The 20,231-nt window shown below is 42.0% G+C and overlaps 1 protein-coding gene across 1 annotated transcript; it reads left to right on the top strand.

The window, feature by feature from the left end:
* Nucleotides 1-365: 365 nt before the first annotated feature.
* Nucleotides 366-20,231, top strand: gpnmb (glycoprotein (transmembrane) nmb). Its single transcript, XM_055877050.1, has 12 exons — nucleotides 366-515; nucleotides 1,280-1,417; nucleotides 1,518-1,661; nucleotides 1,790-1,963; nucleotides 2,743-2,904; nucleotides 7,069-7,380; nucleotides 7,614-7,679; nucleotides 7,810-8,052; nucleotides 9,274-9,373; nucleotides 9,505-9,734; nucleotides 18,887-18,977; nucleotides 19,101-20,231. Exons 1-12 carry the CDS (start codon nucleotides 446-448, stop codon nucleotides 19,252-19,254), a joined length of 1,884 nt encoding a protein of 627 aa, XP_055733025.1. The 5' UTR covers nucleotides 366-445; the 3' UTR covers nucleotides 19,255-20,231.

The following is a 20,231-nucleotide window of genomic DNA, read 5'->3' as shown; positions in this document are numbered from 1 at the left end:
GCTTTATATAGGCCCTAAGAGTTTATGTGCACTGTTTGTCACCGTCATGGTGCAATTAATGTGTTAATTTTAGCATGTAAATCTTGGTGGTGCAAAAAAATAAAAATATTTGGCATGCATCTACAACGTTGTTTATTTTTTCGCACTACCAAGATTTACATGCTAAAATCGCTACTGAACGGGACAGGACAGAGCAGAGGGGTGGGTACTGAGACGGTTCACATGAAGCGCGCGACATAATGAAGGATGAGATGCATCTTGTTATCAACGTCACATGTTTGCGCGTGCATGCATCCCTCTATTCAATTATGGAACTCCGGGCACGCGGGGGAAGAAAGTGAGAATAGGTGCGCGTGGGAGCAGTTATGTGTTTGGTGGGGTCCGCGTGAGCAGCAATATCTTTGGGGTTGTGTGGATATAGTTGCAGCTTTTTCTCCAGGTCGAAATGGGAGGTTTGCATTATGTCTGTGTTCTGGCTTGCACTTTTTTCGTTTCTCAAGCAAATGGACTCAAAAGTAAGTAAAGTTTTAGTTGCTTTTTGGGTCTCAGCTGTACCTATCAATCAGGTTTGTGGTATAGGATGCTTGGATGCAGATTAAGCATAATTTGTTGGCAAATGAAGAATTTAAATAATATAGGGATGATTGTAAGCCTACATTCTTGTTGATACTTGTTATGCGGATCGTTGTATATTTTTTCCCTTTAGCCTATAAAGGTTTAATAATGCAATCAGTCAACTCTTTCAAATGATTAGGCTATAGGTCGAAATAATTTCACATAGGCTATGCATGGAATTGAAATGTATTGTAATTTTTCTCCGTTTACACCTGTGGTTTACAAATTACGTTTTACAAGTAAAAATGAACGCTTCGGACTTTAATTGTTTTCATCTGACCTTGGTCATCTTCTAAGAAAGTCAGAGAGGTGCGCGAGCTGTTATTGCGTTGCCAATATCCGCGCGCTTGTCTTGTCAGTCTTAGTCCCATGAGCCCAATTATGCCATTTACGCGCGTCCACTAGTAGATGCGTCTTGTGAATATGGTTTCCTGGATAGGTTTTCCAACAGTATACAAAACATTTTTGAACTAAATCTATTGTAGTCTGTGTCTAGAATATGACCGTTTATTATGGTTAGGGAAATAGGCTGGTTTCAACGAATTAATACAATACGCTTACATTAGAGCTCTCACATTAGGCAGCATTTTCCAATATACGTTTTTAAAAGTACCATTTTAGTCTATAAATTTCAAAACAAACATCTACTCTCTCTCTCTCTCAGCGTACCGAGACATGTTCCCTCATAAGCATTCAGTATCGATGAAGTTTCCACCGATCCCCGGTTGGAACCCAGACAGTAACCCGTGGGATGACTATCTTTACCCACCCTTCAGTCCCAAGGAACTAACGCGGAGGAAAGGTGAGCACCACCACTGACCTTGTCAAATTAAGCAGAGAAAGTTTATAACGTTCCTCCTTTAAAACATTTAGCTATCCACTATTTTCACACACCTATCTAGGTCAGCCCGTCAAAGTTCGCCTGACCAGTGACAGTCCTGCGATCATTGGCTCTATGGTGTCATTTACGGCCAAGCTAGAGTACCCACCGTGTCAGAAGGAGGATGCCAATGGGGAGCTGGTGTGGGATGAGCATTGTCCGGATGGTGGGGAGCTGGAGGCCTCAGGTGCTTCCCACAAACCACTCTACGTGCACACATACACATTCACGTGCCACAAAAATGACAATATCTGATAACTTCAGTATTGACTAACTCTCCCCTCCCCTGGTCAGCTAACAGTCAGCTTAAGACTGGCTATGTGTTTAACTGGACCTCCTGGCTAGATGACTACGGCTTTGGAAAGTGTACTGACCTGAAGAGATGTAATGTCTTCCCAGACGGGAAACCCTTCCCTCAGAGCAACGACTGGAGACACAAGGGCTACGTCTACGCATGGCACTCCATGGGTAAGTCTCACTCAAACACAATCAGTCACGGACATACTCATGCACACAGTCATAAAGTAACACACACATGCACGCACAATGTCTTCAATTATATGTGCTCTATCAAAGATGCACTATGCAGAAATCGCTCTGCCATTTCCTGGTTGCTAAAATTCTAATTGTTTGCCTAGGTTAGAGCATTGGGCCAGTAACCGAAAGGTTGCTGGATCGAATCCCTGAGCTGACAAGGTAAAAATCTGTCGTTCTGCCCCTCATGCAAGGCAGTTAACCCACTGTTCCCCGGGCGCCGAAAACGTGGATGTCGATTAAGGCAGCCCCCTGCACCTCTCTGATTCAGAGGGGTTGGGTTAAATGCGGAAGACACATTTCAGTTGAAGGCATTCAGTTGTACAACTGACTAGGTATACCCCTTTCCCTTATTTCAGTTCATGTGACAAAACAACAGTGTAGAGAATCATTGTACCATCTAAACCGCTGTGAAATATATTTTCCATAACCAAAAATATTGTATTTTCAGCTGTTTGAAGCTGGTGTACAAAACCGAAAGTAAAAAACACAAAAACAAAACTTATAAATAGTGCACATTGAACAAATCTGCTTCTTAGACTTGCTTTCAATAAGAATGACAGATCTATAACTCACATGTCTAAAAAGTTTTATATTGCAGCTTTAAAGGTGGGGAAAGGTGAGGCAGGTGCTGAGAGGTGGAGATCTGCTATTGCTGTAACTCTCTCTGCCCTCCCTCTCCACCTCCCTCCCTCCCTCCATCCCTCTCTCAGGTCAGTACTCTGAGACGTGCGATGGCTCCTCTTCCACCCTGACAGTGAACACCAGTGACATCACTCTGGGGCCGGAGCTGATAGAAGTCATGGTGTACAGGAAACGTGAGCGCAGGAAGTACAGCCCCCTGGCCACAGACAAGACCGTCTTCTTCGTCACAGGTGAGTCCCCTGTATACATTTCATGTCTACTCCCAAAGCATCAATGAGACGGGTCTCAATCCACAACCTTTCTTCCTCCCATCTACTATCGTTCCTTCCCCTTGTACATCTTATAGGACACCAAGCCCTCAGTCAGGTGGAGCTTTAGTGCTTTGTTGCTTTCACTTATTCAAATATTTTTTGACAGTCAAGAATTTTGTTGATTGGAACAAAGGCCGATGGTATGTCCCAAAATGCACCATATTCCCTATATAGTGCACTACTTTTGACCAGACCCCTATGGCTGTAATGCACTATGTAGTGCACTACACTCTTAGAAAAAAGGTTTTCAAAGAGATTCTTCGGTTGTCCCCATAGGAGAACCCTTTTTGTTTCTAATTAGAACCCTTTTTGGTTCTAGGTAGAATCCTTCTGTGAGAAGGGTTCTACACGGAACCCAAAAGGGTTCTTTCTACCTGGGGGTTCTTCAAAGGGTTTTATGGGGACAGCCAAATAACCTTTTTAAGTTCTAGATACGCTACATTCTTTTAAAAAATGTATTATTTTACCCCTTTTTCTTCCCAATTTCATGATATCCAATTGGTAGTTACTGTCCTGTCCCATCGCTGCAACTCTCGTACAGACTCGGGAGAGGCGAAGGTTGAGAGCCGTGTGTCCTCCGAAACACAACTCAGCCAAGCCGGACTGCTTCTTGACACAATGCCCGCTTAACCCGGAAGCCAGCTGCACTAATGTGTCGGAGGAAGCACCGTACACCTGGCGACCGTGTCAGCATTGCACCCGGGCCACCACAGGAGTCGCTAGTACACGATTGGACAGGAACATCCCTGCCAGCCAAACCCTCCCCTAACCCGGACGACGCTGAGCCAATTGTGCGCCGTCCCATGGGTCTCCCACTTTTTTTTTTGAGCCTGGACTCGAACCAGGTTCTCTAGTGGCACAGCTAGCACTGCGATGCAGTGCCTTAGACCACTGAGACACTCGGGAGGCCACTACATTCTCAAAAGTATGTGGACACCCCTTTCAATGAGTGGTTTCGGCTATTTCAGCCACACCCGTTGCTGGCAGGTGTATAACATTGAGCACACAACCATGCAATCTCCATAGACAAAAATTGGCAGTAGAATGGCCCATAGTGAAGAGCTCATACTGAAGAGCTGCCCCGGTCAACTGTAAGTGATGTTATTGTGAAATGGAATTAGGCTTCTACAAGCTCTGATGCTGCTGCTGGTCGTTAGTAACAAACTTAATAACTGCCTGGTACTCAGCACTCTATTGTCCCTCTAATCACTCTGATATCAAAGCAAATGTAATCGAAAATCTAATCAAACACTTAATGAGAGCCCATGAGCTCATGTTGAGCATGAGTGATGGCCTCGACTAAAAATAGGAGGTTCCCATCAGCTTTCTATAGGCTAGGCCTACTATATTTATTTCTCAACTTTCCTAATATTAAGCACATTGCTTATATTTACAACTGGAGTATAGCCTATCTGGCTGGCATGAAAATGAACCATATGAAAAGCGTCCTCCATTCGCTATTTAAGTGTATAGATTACATGTATTTCTTCCTGCTGCCCCTGCTTCGAGACAGGTGCATGATAATGGTCAATTGTAAATCAAAATACATTTCACACATATATCATTTAATATATGTAAAGACTAGAAAAAATCAAGAATAGTCTGATGGATGACAATATTAGCCTATCACTTGGGAATTAAATATTATCACTTGTGAACAATGCCCAGCTTAAGAAACAATGCCTTTTTTTGGGCTACTTTTTCGAATCATAGTCGCACACCTCATGTAGCCTAGCCCATAAGCCTACATGTTTTGATAAGGTTTGTATCACAACTAAAGTGGCCAAATAACTTCTTAAAATTAAGCACATTAATCCGCTTTACAAGGGGTGTAGAGCCTAACTGGCATGAATAAGCATCACGTGAGTTTCAAGTTTGGGCAAGATCATTTTCACCATAAAAATGCACCTTCATAATGAAAGCATTACATGCATAATTGCATTTGTGGTCACCTTTGATAATGGTCCTTCCTGCTAATGGAACATCTGCCCTTATAGTCTACTACCATGTGCGCATTGCTGCGCTTCTAATGTGAAGATTAGCTTAATAGTTAATCAACATTTTAAGCTAAACGTTCTGATCTGTTGCGTCAGCCACACTGCATAAAAAAGGTTTTGAAGCTAGTAGTTGTATTAATTTGGGATCTATCGCATCCCGCAACTGTCCCAGACTATGTTTGGAATATTTATTTCTCACACAGAATAGAATAGGTTGACTTTTGTACTATGGGGGAATAGTAGATTGACATAGGCTAGTGCTTTTGCTGTTCGTTAGGCCTACTCATTTTGTTGGCTGACGAAAAGTAAATGCTGACAGTTCTTCCAATATCTTCAATTTGCACCTCGGAATTGGATAAGGACGCGCACAGTTGTATCCCCGATGTGTCTGTCTTCACTTGTAGCCTGTGAGAAAGACCTGATCATGTGATGTAGAGCCATATGAGTGAGAGGTGATTCAGAGCGCTCAGCACTCAGGGAGAAGGGCACAATGTCCACTGGCCGCAAAAGGCAAGGATTTTTTTAGGGTGCATTACGGCCACACAAAGGTGCTAACGTCGTGAAATTCGAGGCATTATCAAGTCCTTGTCAAGTTGTGAATGAGTGACTGATGTAGTGTGTACAAAAAAACAAAGCAGAGCTGATGCCTTTAAAGCAACTCTTTTCAAATCATCGTGCAGCCTTACAATGTATTAAAAATCTAAACATATAGCCCAACGTTTGTAGAACAACCTAAAGTTACATTAATAACTCTAAATGAACCGCTCAACACAGAATAGCAGTATGTGCACTCTCCCTCAAATCGTTTGGAGAAAATGTATTTTCTATTTTATTCAGCTTTGTTCAATTGTAGTCATACTATAAAATAATGCTACAGAATTCTAAGAAAATCTTGTCTGCTAAATGAACTAGTGTATCCCACAGTCATTTGGCATAGCCAGATCATGGCCTAACATAAGGACAACTTAGAGTATGCTATTCTGTTCTTCTGAAATAGACTACATTTTCTTCATATCATGCTTCTTTAGACCTGTCAAAAGTAAATAATGGAATTATTGTAAAGTTGTAGGCTACATTACATGGATTTATTAGACTTTTTAATGTAGATGTTCCAAAGTTCTGCATCAGTGACTTGCAAGCTAAGAGTGGAGATGCTAAATGTGTTTATGTTAATTAACGGTCAATTACAGTGATACCGACAGTTATTGGCTTGACAATCGCCGGGTGACAAAATGTTGTGACCACCACAGCCCTAGCAGTGGAAACACGTTCTCTTGAGTGATGAATCACGCTTCACCATATGGCAGTCTAACAAACAAATCTGGGTTTGGCGGATGTCAGGAGAACACTACCTGCTCCAATGCAAAGTGCCAACTGTAAAGTTTGGTGGAGGAGGAATAATGGTCTGGGGCTGTTTTTCATGGTTCGGGCTAAGCCCCTTACTTCCAATGAAGGGAAATCTTAACGCTACTACAGCATACAATTACATTCTAGGCAATTCTGTTCTTCCAAATTTGTGGCAACAGTTTGGGGAAAGCCCTTTCCTGTTTCAGCATGACAATGCACAAAGCGAGGTCCATACAGAAATGGTTTGTTGAGATTAGTGTGGAAGAACTTGACTGGTCTGCACAGAGCCCTGATCTCAACCCCATCGAACACCTTTGGGATGAATTGGACCGCCGACTGCGAGCCAGGCCTAATCGTACAACATCAGTACCCAACCTCACTAATGCTCTTGTGGCTGGATGGAAGCAAGTCCCTGCAGCAATGTTCCAACATCTAGTCGAAAGCCTTCCCAGAAGAGGACGCTGTTATAGCAGCAAAGGAGGGACCAACTCTATTAAGGCCCATGATTTTGGAATGAGATGTTCGATGAGCAGGTGTCCACAGACATATAGTGTAGCTCCTTTTTTCCACCCTAAAAGTGTACGTAGCGAAAAGGGTGCCCTTTTGGAAGCAACCATAGCCTGTCTTTTACACATCAGCTGGTCCTTCCTCAGAGGGACGCAGAAGTACAGAAGAGAATGTATAGCTGAACGGATGTGTCATGTCTGAGCGTTTCTCATTAACTCTTACCCCTTCACAGACAAGATCCCAGTGGCGGTGAATATTTCCCAGAAGGCAGCATCCAACCTGTCGGCGAGCGTGTTTGTGCGTGGTGAGGACGTGGTGTTCAGTGTGTTTATTCACGATCCCAGTAAATACCTGAAGACTGCCGATGCCGTCGACTACATCTGGGACTTCAAGGACGGCAACCAGCTGGTCACCCATAGCAACGTGGCCACGCATGCCTACAGCGTGGTCGGCGAAGTTAACGTGAAGCTGACGGTGGAGGTGGCGATCAAGATCCCGTGCCCCCCGCCAACACCGATGAGTGTTACTTCGCCACAAACTACAGGTACACACTCGAGTCACACACTTCACTTCAGAGGATACTACAGGTACAAATCTAGAAGAAGGTATGTACATAGTACACACAATAATGAGCTTCACCTGCACCGTACTACTGCCACACATGCCTGGAATAAGGTATGCAGTTGAGGGAATGGGGCATGTTTTTTGGACTGATTGAGCAGCAGCTGCATTTCCATCTTTGGAGCGTTGTATCATATCTCTTTTTCTCTCCTTCAGCGGCCCCCACACCTCCCACTGGCACTCACTCCATCACTAGCAAAATGGAAACAACCCATGGTTATGGTAAGAGTTAACTCTACAACGTGTATTGAATAGAAGTGTCTGCCAGAGTGTTTGAGGAAATGTTTTCTCTTGTGAGTTTAGTTCTATTCAGTTGACATAAACTGTCCAAATTCGACTGTCTCGTTTCCAGTGCCAGTCACCACTGCAAGACCCACCTCCAAGGGCCCCAACACATCTGTTCCTGGGACAACGAGCTTCCTGACGACAGAGGCCCTCCCCCCGACATTGGCTGATGTGACCCAGGGGTTCAACCCGACCTCGCTGCTGCCAGCTGTCCCCACCCCTTTGGCCCGGCTCCATCACAGACACCTGGCGGCCACCGACTGCTTCCGCTACCTCTACGGAACTTTCCAGACCAACATCACCATCATCGGTGGGTGCATGACAATAGGATGTCAAACTGATGACAATTAGTGAAGTCAGTCAGTTAGCCCCTCAGTTAACCTCTCTTGGGCACGTGAGACGGTAGCGTCCCACCTCTTCAACAGCCAGTGAAACTGCTGGCCGCCAAATTCAAATACAGAAATACTCATAAAAATTCAGAAAACAAAACATATTTTACATAGGTTTAAAGATGAACTTCTTGTGAATCCAACCACGGTGTCAGATTTAAAAAATGCTTTACGGCGAAGCATACTTTACGATTATGAGAACATAGCCCACTAGACAAATAATTACAAACAGTAGCCAGCCAGATAGAACAGTTACACAATTTAGAAATAGAGATAAAATGAATCCCTTACCTTTGATGATCTTCATATGGTTGCACTCAGCAGATATTCATTTACTCAATAAATTTCCTTTTGTTCGATAAAGTCTCTTTATACCAAAAAACCTCCATTTTGTTCACGTTTTCTTCAGTAATCCACAGGCTCAAACGCAGTCAAAACAGGAAGACAAAAAAATCCAAATTGTATCCTTAAAGTTCATAGAAACATGTCAAACGATGTTTATATTCAAACCTCAGGTTGTTTTTAGCCTAAATAATCGCTAATATTTCAACCGGACAATAACGTCGTCAATATAAAATGTAAACAAGAAACGCACTCTCGGTTGTGCGCATGAAAAAGCTCCGTAAAACTTTAGGGTCCAGTCAGTCAGACTGCTCTTACTTCCTCATTTTTCAGAATACAAGACTGAAACACTTTCTAAAGACTGTTGACATCTAGTGGAAGGCATAGAAACTGCAATTTGAGTCCTAAGTCAATGGATACTGTAATGGCATTGAATAGAAAACTACAAAACCCCCCCCAAAAAAATACTTCCTGAATGGATTTTTCTCAGATTCTTGCCTGCCAAATCAGTTCTGTTATACTCACAGACATTATTTTAACAGTTTTGGAAACTTTAGAGTGTTTTATATCCAAATCTATCCAAATCTAGTTATATGCATATCATATCTTCTGGGCCCGAGAAACAGGCAGTTTAATTTGGGCATGCATTTCATCCAAAATTCCGAATGCTGTCCCCTACCCTAGAGAAGTTAATCACTTATCAGTCTATACAAATATATAAAGCTTGTACATTACAGATTTGGCTGATGAGTTCATGCACACTTCGAAAATGACATCACTTGGGCTTTTCCCTATCACAGAGCACCTAATCAACAACCAGCCAGCCAATCGAATCGTGGACGTGTCTGCTGCCAAGGTGACCAACACTGACATCAGCTTCCTGGTCAAGTGCCTGGGCAGGTGAGTGGAAGGCAACCCTCAGAAATGTTTTGGGGACTAGTGAAAAATGTAATTTGTGAATATTAGCACACAAACCACTCCATAGTTTCCCCATCCATAACCACCTCTCTACTTCTCCTCTCCCCCCGTAGCACTCCCACCTCAGCCTGCACCACCGTGTTGGACCCCTCCTGCCGCCAGGTCAGGAACATCGTGTGTGACGACGTGCCCCCGTCTTTGGGGTGCGAGGTGCGCCTGCGGAGGACCTTCCTGGAGCCGGGGATCTACTGTGTCAACATCACCTTGGAGGATGCCAGCAGCATGGCCCTCGCCACCACCACCATCACCATCACCATCAGCAACACTGACCCTGACACACCCGGTAGGTCACAGGGAAAAACCCTGAGGTACTGTTGGCGTACTATTGGCAGCGTTGCAGGCGGACTACTTTACACACGTCTGCCAGATCTCAGAATGTCTGGATAGGTGTTTAGCTAAATTAGCTAACCACATCTGATACAGCAATCTGAAGCCCGACTGTGCAATGCCTGCTGCAATGTTGTGAACATGTGGATAAGTCGTAGTTGGAGGTTTAAATAAATAATACATTTATAGGGGACAATGCACAATAATCAACATCAATATTACAATAATGCAACATCCATGTAAATGTGCTGGGGTTAGCCAAAAGATCATTTGCACCCGTAGTCTCAGGGCAGCTAAGGACAATTATACAGCCACAATACAAATACTCACTAAAACAATACAAAATACAAATATATTACATCCAATAATGTATCATTCTAAAAACAACAACATTATTATCAACTGTCATCTCACATATGAGGAACCACAGATAACTCATGTGTACAGGTTTGGATAGATTTGAGCCATGTTTTCAATTCAAATGTAAAAGTACAATAATCAGTGCAGCTTCTCAAGTCCATGGGCATTGCATTCCAGTATATTGTAGCTCTAACAGAGAAGACCAATTAAACTGATTTTACTGTGTTGAAAAGGGACAACAGAATCCCCTCTAGTTACTGCCCTTGTTATCCTGGAGGGGCTTTCCTTGAGCATGATATGCCGGCATAGGGGTGGAGGGGCAAGACCATGCAGGATCTTTAAAGACAAGGCTTGCATCTACATACTGCTTAACCTGTCTGGCCCAGGCGTTCCGCTAGCGGAACTCCTCCCACATTCCACTGAAAAGGTAGAGCGTGAAATTCAAAAAATATTTTTTAGAAATATTTAACTTTCACACATTAACAAGTCCAATACAGCAAATGAAAGATACACATCTTGTGAATCCAGTCAACATATCCGATTTTTTAAATGTTTTACAGCGAAAACGGCACGTATATTTATGTTAGCTCACCACCAAATACAAAGAAGGACAGACATTTTTCACAGCACTGTCACGTTCCTGACCTGTTTTCTGTTAGTTTTTGTATGTGTTAGTTGGTCAGGACGTGAGTTTGGGTGGGCAGTCTATGTTTTCTGTTTCTATGTTGGTTTAAAGGGTGACCTGATATGGCTCTCAATTAGAGGCAGGTGGTTTTCATTTCCTCTGATTGAGAGTCATATTAAGGTAGGTGTTTTCACACTGTTTGTTGTGGGTGGTTGTCTCCTGTGTCTGTGTATGTCGTTACGCCACACAGGACTGTTTTCGGTTTGTTTGTATGTTCGTTCTTTTATGTAGTCAGTTTCCCTGTTCATGCGGTCTTCGTGTTTCATGTAAGTTCGTCGTCCAGGTCTGTCTACGTCGTTTATTGTTTTGTAGTTTGTTAAAGTGTTGTCGTGTTTTCCGTTTTTGTAAATAAATATGTCGACTTCAAACGCTGCATTTTGGTTCAATCCCTGCTCCTCCTCTTCGGATGAAGAGGAGGAGGAAAGCCGTTACAGCACAGGTAGCATGCACAAAGCCAACCTAACTAACCAAGAACCAACCAAACTAACCAAGAAACAACTTCATCAGATGACAGTCTTATAACATGTTACACAATAAATCTATGTTTTGTTTGAAAAATTTGCATATTTGAGGTATAAATCAGTTTTACATTGCAGCTACCATCACAGCTACCGTCAAAAATAGCACCGAAGCAGCCAGAGTAATTATAGAGACCAACGTGGAATACCTAAATACTCATCATAAAACATTTCTGAAAAATGCATCGTGTACAGCAAATGAAAGACAAGCATCTTGTGAATCCAGACAATATTTCAGATTTTTTAAGTGTTTTACAGCGAAAACACAATATAGCATTATATTAGCTTACTACAATAGCCTACCACACTTCCGCATTCATTCATCAAGGCACGTTAGCGATAGCAATAGGCACGTTAGCGTTAGCGAATAAATCAGCAAAAGATATTAATTTTCACTAACCTTCATAAACCTTCCTCAGATGACAGCCCTATAACATCAGGTTATACATACACTTATGTTTTGTTCGAAAATGTGCATATTTAGAGCTGAAATCAGTGGTTATCCATTATGCTAACGTAGCTTCTTTTTCCCAGAATGTGCGGATATTTCTATTAGACTCTCACCTATTCTGACCAAATAGCTATTCATAAACATTACAAAAAAATACATGTTGTATAGGAAATGATAGATACACTAGTTCTTAATGCAATCGCAGTGTTAGAATTCTAAAAATATCTTCATTACGACATAAGGCTTATGTTATAGCGAGAGAGTGGCCAAAACCTGGGCGCAAAACTACTAGTATACAGTTCGACAGATATATGAAATAGCATCACAAAATGGGTCTTACTTTTAGTGATCTTCCATCAGAATGTTGGACAAGGGGTCCTTTGTCCAGAACAGTCGTTGTTTGGATTTAGAACATCGTTTTTCCCTCTTGAATTAGCAAGCACACTGGCCAAGTGGCGCGAAGCTCTCCTTTCTGAACAAAGGCACACAACGCAACACGCCTAACGTCCCGAAAAAATTTCAAAAATCTAATAAAACTATATTGAAAAAACATACTTTACGATGATATTGTGACATGTATCAAATAAAATCAAAGCCGGAGATAGTAGTCGCCTATAACGACGGCTTTTCAGAAGGCAATTCCAGGTCCACCTTCGCGCTTTCCAGAAAACAGGAAATGGATGACTCGTCGTGCCAAGAGGATATATTCCACCTCAGACCAAGATAAACACTTCATTTCTTCTCTCACTTCCTCTTGACATCTAGGGGAAGGTGTATGACGTGCATGTATACTCATACGTATCATGCCCATTTATAGGCAGGCCCTTGAACAGAGCATAATTTTCAGACTTTCCACTTCCTGGTCAGAAAGTGTGCTGCCAAATGAGTTCTGTTTTACTCACAGACAAAATTCAAACGGTTTTAGAAACTAGAGAGTAATAATAGTAATAATAATATGCATATTGTACGAGCAAGAATAGAGTACGAGGCCGTTTAAATTGGGCACGATTTTCCCCCAAAGTGTAAATAGCGCCCTCTATCCTCAACAGGTTTTAAAGCTATCCAGACTAAGTAAATGACAATGGTGGTAACTGTTTGGTTTGTTATCAAAAATCTGAAGTGTTTGTTTGTAGAATGATTCAATTGGTTTCAGAATAGTTGCTCCTGCTTGTGACCAGCATATGAGGCAATATCTCAGATGTGAGAAGATCATAGCATGCATATATAGTTTGGCGTTCTCCAGAGGAAGGAAAAGTCTTATAAACCTAAAGTTGGATAATCCAACTTGACCGTGTTAACCACCTTCACATACATCCAGATGTATGTAGACGATACAGTTCTGTTTGTTCTGTAACTTGCCTAGTTAACATCCAGATGTATGTAGACGATACAGTTCTGTTTGCTCTGTAACTTGCCTAGTTAACATCCAGATGTATGTAGACGATACAGTTCTGTTTGTTCTGTAACTTGCCTAGTTAACATCCAGATGTATGTAGACGATACAGTTCTGTTTGTTCTGTAACTTGCCTAGTTAACATCCAGATGTATGTAGACGATACAGTTCTGTTTGTTCTGTAACTTGCCTAGTTAACATCCAGATGTATGCAGACGATACAGTTGTTTGTACACTCCAAAAAATAGACAACTGGTGGGAGATCATTTCTATAGATGGTAAACAGGAGGGATAATATTGACCCTTCTGGGGCCCCAGTGTTATAGCAAAGAGAGTCCGACTGAGTGTCCCCCAGACGAACCCTTTGACTTCTGTTTGTCAGACAGGAATACATCCAACTAATGACTTCAGTGGACACATTAAGGGAGGATAGCTTGGATAGGAGGACCTCATGATTCACAGTATCAAAGGCCTTTTTAAGTTCCAAAAAGACTGACATCCCCACCTATGTCCAGTTTAGATTTAATTCACTCCAGAAAATAGCAATTGGCTGTTTCGGTAGAATGGTTAGTTCTGAATCCAAATTGCATTTGATGTATGGAGTTGCCCTGAATGAGGTGTTCAGTCAGATGATCAGCCATCCATCTTTCAGCTACTTTTGATAGCACTGGAAGCGTGCTTATAGTTCGGTAGTTTTCATCCAGTGTTGGGTCACCAGATTTTAAAACAGGTGTCGTGTCTTTGCTATGCCCGGATTAAGTGATATGACATGCTATTTTATAAATTAATTTCTCTGTAATTAATATTACCTGATTAAACTAATCATGTAAATGTAGGAAGTCGGGGCACCATGGAAGAATGTTTATAGAGCTGTTGTCTTCCGAATAAACTCTTAAAGACCAGGTAATCTTTTATAGCAATAGCAGTCAATTATTAATTGTCACCTTATTCAGTCTCATTTGACGTCGTAAAATTCTTCACAAACCCTGGCTAACAAGTTGAATCAGCAATACAAAATGTGGTTTATTTATTTACTAAATACCTAAATAATCACAGAATTACATATACACAGGATGGATCATACATTGATTACTAATTGTGTCATACAAGAAAACGTCCCCAGCAGACGGAACCGATATGACGGCTGGTTACACAAAGAAAGGGGGTTGGGTTTGAATGAAAGCGCGGGAAGACTGAGGAACAAAAGGATTGGGTCTCTATCGGACCTTATGAAGCTATGCTATCATAAATACAGAATCTTATGCATTCTAAATAATCGCCCATTTGGAAAAGGAAAATTCAAGAAATATTTACTCTGAGCTGCGCTTCGATAGATTGGTTGTAGATGGAAGGCTGGGTTGCCCAGCAGAGATCTCTCTTGTCCTTTGAAGAATGTCTTGTGGTAGAACGGATACGTATACGTTGTAGTACCCTGTCTTTCAGAAGAGATTGTCCGTCCTTTCCTAGCCCATGTTTACAGCTGCTGCTGTTTACTCGACGTCTAGGATGTATCACTTCTTTAGTGAATAAGAGTTCAAAGTTCATACCAACTTACCATACTATGAGCTCATGCTATATTCTGGCTGGTATAGTCGAAATTCATCCTTCCAGCGTGTCGATCTTCACCTCCACGTTGAAATTTGCCCTTCTAAACGTATGGACATCAGTCCTCACGTCACAGGGAACACAATGTTAATTTCGTTAGGTTGTAGTTGTTCAACCATTCACAACCAGAGCTCACGCTGAGGTTGGCTTAGTTCTGTTGTTGATATCAGACCTTTTAAACGTATGGACAGCAGTCCTGATGTTATCAGGAACACAAGGTTGACTTTCGTCAATGGGTTTTTGTAGTGGTGGAGAGAAGGGCGTGTTTCATAGTTCACAACCAATGTCTGTTCACTTGGGCGGGGCCACTGAGTGAGCATAGTTCACTTATGAAAACAATTCTCTCATTTAGAAGCTAAAATTACATTTAATCTTTTCACAAATAGTTTCATATTTAAACATTTAAATTGCACAACAATTCCAGGTGAATCTGATAACTAGGATGTGTAGACTTTCCAAGATACAGTTTGTCATCCTATCATCAGTAATAATGTCTCAGACTACAACTGATCTGACATCATATTCTTTAAGTACCAACATATATTGTCAACTGGTTGGATTACCGAAATATGGTTCCGTTCCCCAACCTTTTGATGTTACCAGACTCTCTCTATGTTAACAAAGAGCTTTCTACGAGTCCAAACTGTAGAGAGAGAACCGGGGGAAAGGTATATGGAGGTCATAAACCTCACCAACATGGCAACGTCATGACACAGGTATCACTGCAGCATACTTCCAAGCATTGGGGGAAGAACCGACATTCGATGGACAGATTAACTAGATGTACAATAGGGGCAATCAGAGAATATTTGTTTCTCTTCAGGAATACAGTGTCTAGACCAAATACATATTTTGTTCTAGAGCTCATGAAGAAGCTAATAATACTGTCCAGTGCTGACGCTGAGATTTCAGGAATTCTGAATATTGGTTTATTATTTTCTATGGGAGTGAGGACTGTGGTCTTGGTTGAGAATCTTTAAGCCAGCTCCCTGACAGTTAACGAAAAAAATGTTGAAGGTGGATATGAAATTGGAGTCTTGAATTAGAATCCCATTAACCTTTAATTCAGGATGTTTTTTTGGACTTTTCAGCTCCTCTCCCTGTTAGTTTGTTGAAATTTTCCCAAATCACTTTGCCATTACCTTTTGCTTCATTGATCACTCTAAGAAAGAACTCTGCTTTTGCTTTTTTTATATTCCTAACCACCTTATTTCTGAGTCATGCAAATATATGTGTCATCATTCTTACCAGACTTCAATGCTTTTTTTAAGGAAAAATCCCATTCTCTCATCTGCCTCCAGAGGTCCTCGTTGAGCCATGGTAGAGAGGTTTTCCGTCTTGGCTTACGTTGAAACTTCCTAGTAAAAGAGGTATCCAGTTTGTTAATAGCTGACAGAAATGTTCTGTATCCAGACTCTGGGTCTTCATTGCTTAACAGATCAGACCAGTCAATTTGACTTATAGCTGCATCGTAGTTACTCTGCTCACGTTTCTGGATTTCTTTATCGTACTGTTGCACATTAATATTTTTTACATGTATTTCTTATTTCACCTTTTATTTAAACAGGTAAGCTAGTTGAGAACAAGTTCTCATTTACAACTGCAACCTGGCCAAGATAAAGAAAAGCAGTGCGACACAAACAACAACACAGAGTTACACATGGAATAAACAAGCGTACAGTCAATAACACAATAGGGAAAAAAAGAAAGTCTATATACAGTGAGTGCAAATGGCGTGAGAAGGCAATAAATAGGCCATAGTAGCGAAGTAATTACAGTTAGCAAATTAACACTGGAGTGATAGATGAGCGTTGGAGTCTTGTATGGCATTGATATTCGTTTGGAGGTTGTTAACACAGTGTCCAAAGAAGGGCCAGATGTATACAGAAGGGTGTCGTCTGCGTAGAGGTGGATCAGGGAATCACCCGCAGCAAGAGCAACGTCGTTGATATATACAGAGAAAAGAGTCGGTCCGAGAATTATAGGGAGTGTCAGAGGAAACACAGTGCACCTGGCGACCTGGTCAGCGCGCACTGCGCCCGGGCCGCCACGGGAGTCGCTAGTGTGCGGAGACATCGCTGGATGATGCTAGGCCAATTGTGCGTCGCCCCATGGACCTCCCGGTCGCGGCCGGCTGCGACAGAGCCTGGGCTCGAACCCAGAATCTCTGGTGGCACAGCTAGCACTGCGATGCAGTGCCTTAGACCACTGCGCCACCCGGGAGGCTTAAAGTTATCTTTCATGTACATAAGCAATCCACCCCCTATGCCCTCTCCCTCCTGAATATGGAATATCCAAGGACATTAAAGGCAGAAATAGAAGATTTTTTCAGCCATGTCTCAGAGAAACAGGAAAAATCTAGATTAGAGTCGTTCAATAAATGTTCTACCTGTTCACTCTTAGAAATGATGCTACGAATATTCAGATGACCTCCCAATATTCCTCTAGGCTTGGAACGAGGGTCCCAGAGCATTTTAGCCTGATTAACGCTTTGACAAAGTTTCACGGTACAAGGTTTTCTAATACCTGTTTAAGGGAACTGAGCATCTGACTCGAAGGCGGGTTTTGTTTGGGACATGTATCAAGAGTTGGCATTAAAATTAAATTATCAGCAGATTTCTCATTCTCTTGAAAAGCCATGTTAGCGACAGAAGTTATGTTCACATACACAGAATGTCCTTCTCTGACCCAGATAATATAGGTTACTCAAATATAGATAATTTCAATCCTTCATCAATGATTTTGTTCTGGACGGCTAATTAGGGGGACTTTTCTCCACTTCTCCCAGAATTACATCCTCCATATCAGCCTTTTTTTCTGCAGGTGACCTAACTCCAGACTCTGATGGGGAGCTTGGTACCCTGGGCCGCTTTGGTGTATGTTGATTCTGGTTTGTTTGAATGAAGGCCAGCATTGATGTTTGGCCGCCTACTTTTGTATTCCCCAGAGAGTTGCACCGCCTTCGGGGTCCTTATTAACCTCAGAGTTTTCTATTGGGTTATGATTGTCACTGGTCTCAGTAGCTACTTTCCCAGCTTCATTTTGAGCATTTTTCCTCTTATTCTTTTTCTTGGAATGAGAGGTCACTGTTGCAGACTCTGGCTCACCAGGTACCAACTCCAATGTTTCATTCACTCCGTCTTTGTTCTTGGGAGCCGAAGAATTATCTTCTTCAACCTCAGTCTCACGTTCAGTCATTTCAGCTGAGATATGTGATACGTCTGCCCTACTCATAGGGACAGGATTGTTGTCCTGCACATAGTGTGAGAAAGTTTCCTCTATGCACCTGATGTTGTCCAGTGTAGTAGGACTGTACTCTACCATCTCCTGACCCACTCTAGTGTGGGATTGTCTACGCACAGGACCTTGTTCATCATAAAATATTTAGTGAGGGCCCATCCTTACAGACTGTGTTATAGGAATGATGGGTGTTGCTTCAACATATACAAAACGATCTCCAGTGGAGCAGTTTGTAAATTGACCGTTGTATCTTATCATGCGCCTCATCACTCTCCACATCACCTTTACATCCAGCTTTAGCCAGAAACTCAGTCACAACACTATCGTCTGCTGATTCAGGTAGTTCTTTAATGTTAACCTGAATGGAGTTCTGGTCAGACATGTGCGACTTCAAACTGAACGGATTATTCTCTTTGAACAAAACATGTTTACCTCTGACTGTTATTCCTCTGAACAAAAACGCTGCTCTTGCTTCCTTACTGAGAATATATATACGCCAGAGTGCACATACTCCCTGTACTGACCTCAAGTGGTTTGGATGAATATCCTGTATGAGAGTGTGGTAGAGCTCCTCCTTATAGGATTGGCTATATCCTCCTTTGTCAGGATTTCTCTCTCCATGATAAAAATAGGTAAAACAGTCTCCTTTGGGGCACAAGGAGACTGTCTAGGTTTTGTTTAATAGTGCTTGTGCTAAGTTTGCACCTGATACTGAAGTACTTTCCTTCTCTCCTGGTCTCATACCTACATCTCTTCTTTGCACTCCATTCTACTTCTTTCCCTTCCTCTCCTCGATCCAACTCTCTATCAATCTGTCCATTTCCCTATTTTTTTCTTACCACCCTCTCTTTTGTAGTGTCTAAAGCTCCCCATGCTGCAGAGGTTGTACTCTCCTCCAGTGCTATCCTGGTAGCCATCTTTGCCTTCATCGCCTTCATAGTCTACAAGTAAGTCAAGTCACAGTGTTCCACACACTCACGTCTATCACCAAGCTTCCCTTACTCATGATCTCTCTCCTCCCTCTCTATGCCATTTCTCTGTCCTCCTCTTTCCCTCCCTTTCTCCCCTAGGCGCTATAAGGTCTACAGACCTGTGACGAGGTCCCTGGTGGAGGATGCCAGTGTCCATGTTGAGATCGGGGGTCGTAGGGGCCGGCTGAGGGAGATCATATTCCCCACCATTGAGGAGAGGAGTCGCCTGCTGATGGACAGACGCCCCGTGTAGACCCACCGTTGGTACTACAGAAGGGAAACAGAGCGAAATAAAATGAATAGAACTTACACTCGTCTGTCAGTTAGGATATTGAGTGTCTGTTCTACACCATACATTTCTATCTGAATGTTCTGTAACGTTATATAATCCTGAACAAGCACTAGCGTTTTTTCTTAGAGGTTCTTTAGTAACAAATTATACATTTTCACACATTTATAAATGCATCACAAAGATGATATATATACCAATAAACAAGAGAACTTCTTCACATTTTAGTGTGTCAAAGTAACACTGTTAATAGGTAAGATGGCAAGAGGTACATTTCACCTGTGCTGAAAAATATGAAAATATGAATATCTTTTCTGTTTAGTTCACTTTGTAGTAGAAAAGCACAAGTATGTGGCAAATGGCAAGAATTAAGAGAAGTTTGCAATAAAGCTGTGTTTTGAAGTTGGAGCGGCAGTGTTTAAGGCAGTGCTGGGGTGTATTCATTCCACCGATTGTTGTAAAACGTTTCTTAAACAGAACGAAACGGGGCGGGACCTAACTGAATTTGTCCAATAGACACTCGTTTTGCTCTGTTTGCTTCCATTTGGTTCTTAAATTGTAAACAGTTTCTGTAATGAATACACCCCTGGAGTGAGCGTGATAGTAAGGCCCTTTCCCATTTCAATCCATAGCTTCTTCCCCTAGTCTTTTCAGATCTGTGAACTCCAAAGGGAAATGGGGCTAGGAACTAAAATGGAACTGGGCCAAATGAAACTGCTTTGACGGATAATCGGAGCTAATGATTTTGTAAATAAAAAGTAATAAATATATTTGCAGTCTTTCACAAGCCTAACAATGTGTTACTTTTAGAACATTTTCAAATATTAGATTTATCAGTGTTTAACTGTACATCCCACTGCCCATTCTCTAATTTGCATGTCATTTACATTTATTGCACGAATGTACTGAATTTAAGTTATTTAGTTACTATAAAAGCCATC

Source organism: Salvelinus fontinalis, chromosome 22 (genome assembly GCF_029448725.1).
Source record: "Salvelinus fontinalis isolate EN_2023a chromosome 22, ASM2944872v1, whole genome shotgun sequence".
NCBI classification, from domain to species: domain Eukaryota; kingdom Metazoa; phylum Chordata; class Actinopteri; order Salmoniformes; family Salmonidae; genus Salvelinus; species Salvelinus fontinalis.
Note: the sequence above shows the minus strand (reverse complement) of the source record. Positions and strands in the feature narration are given on the sequence as shown.

Excerpts from the sequence above, each read along its gene's own strand:
- gpnmb (XM_055877050.1), top strand. The coding sequence starts at position 446 with ATGGGAGGTTTGCATTATGTCTGTGTTCTGGCTTGCACTTTTTTCGTT. Across the intron at positions 7,381-7,613 it reads TACTTCGCCACAAACTACAG|CGGCCCCCACACCTCCCACT; the intron begins GTACACACTCGA and ends TCTCTCCTTCAG. Across the intron at positions 9,374-9,504 it reads CTGGTCAAGTGCCTGGGCAG|CACTCCCACCTCAGCCTGCA; the intron begins GTGAGTGGAAGG and ends CTCCCCCCGTAG.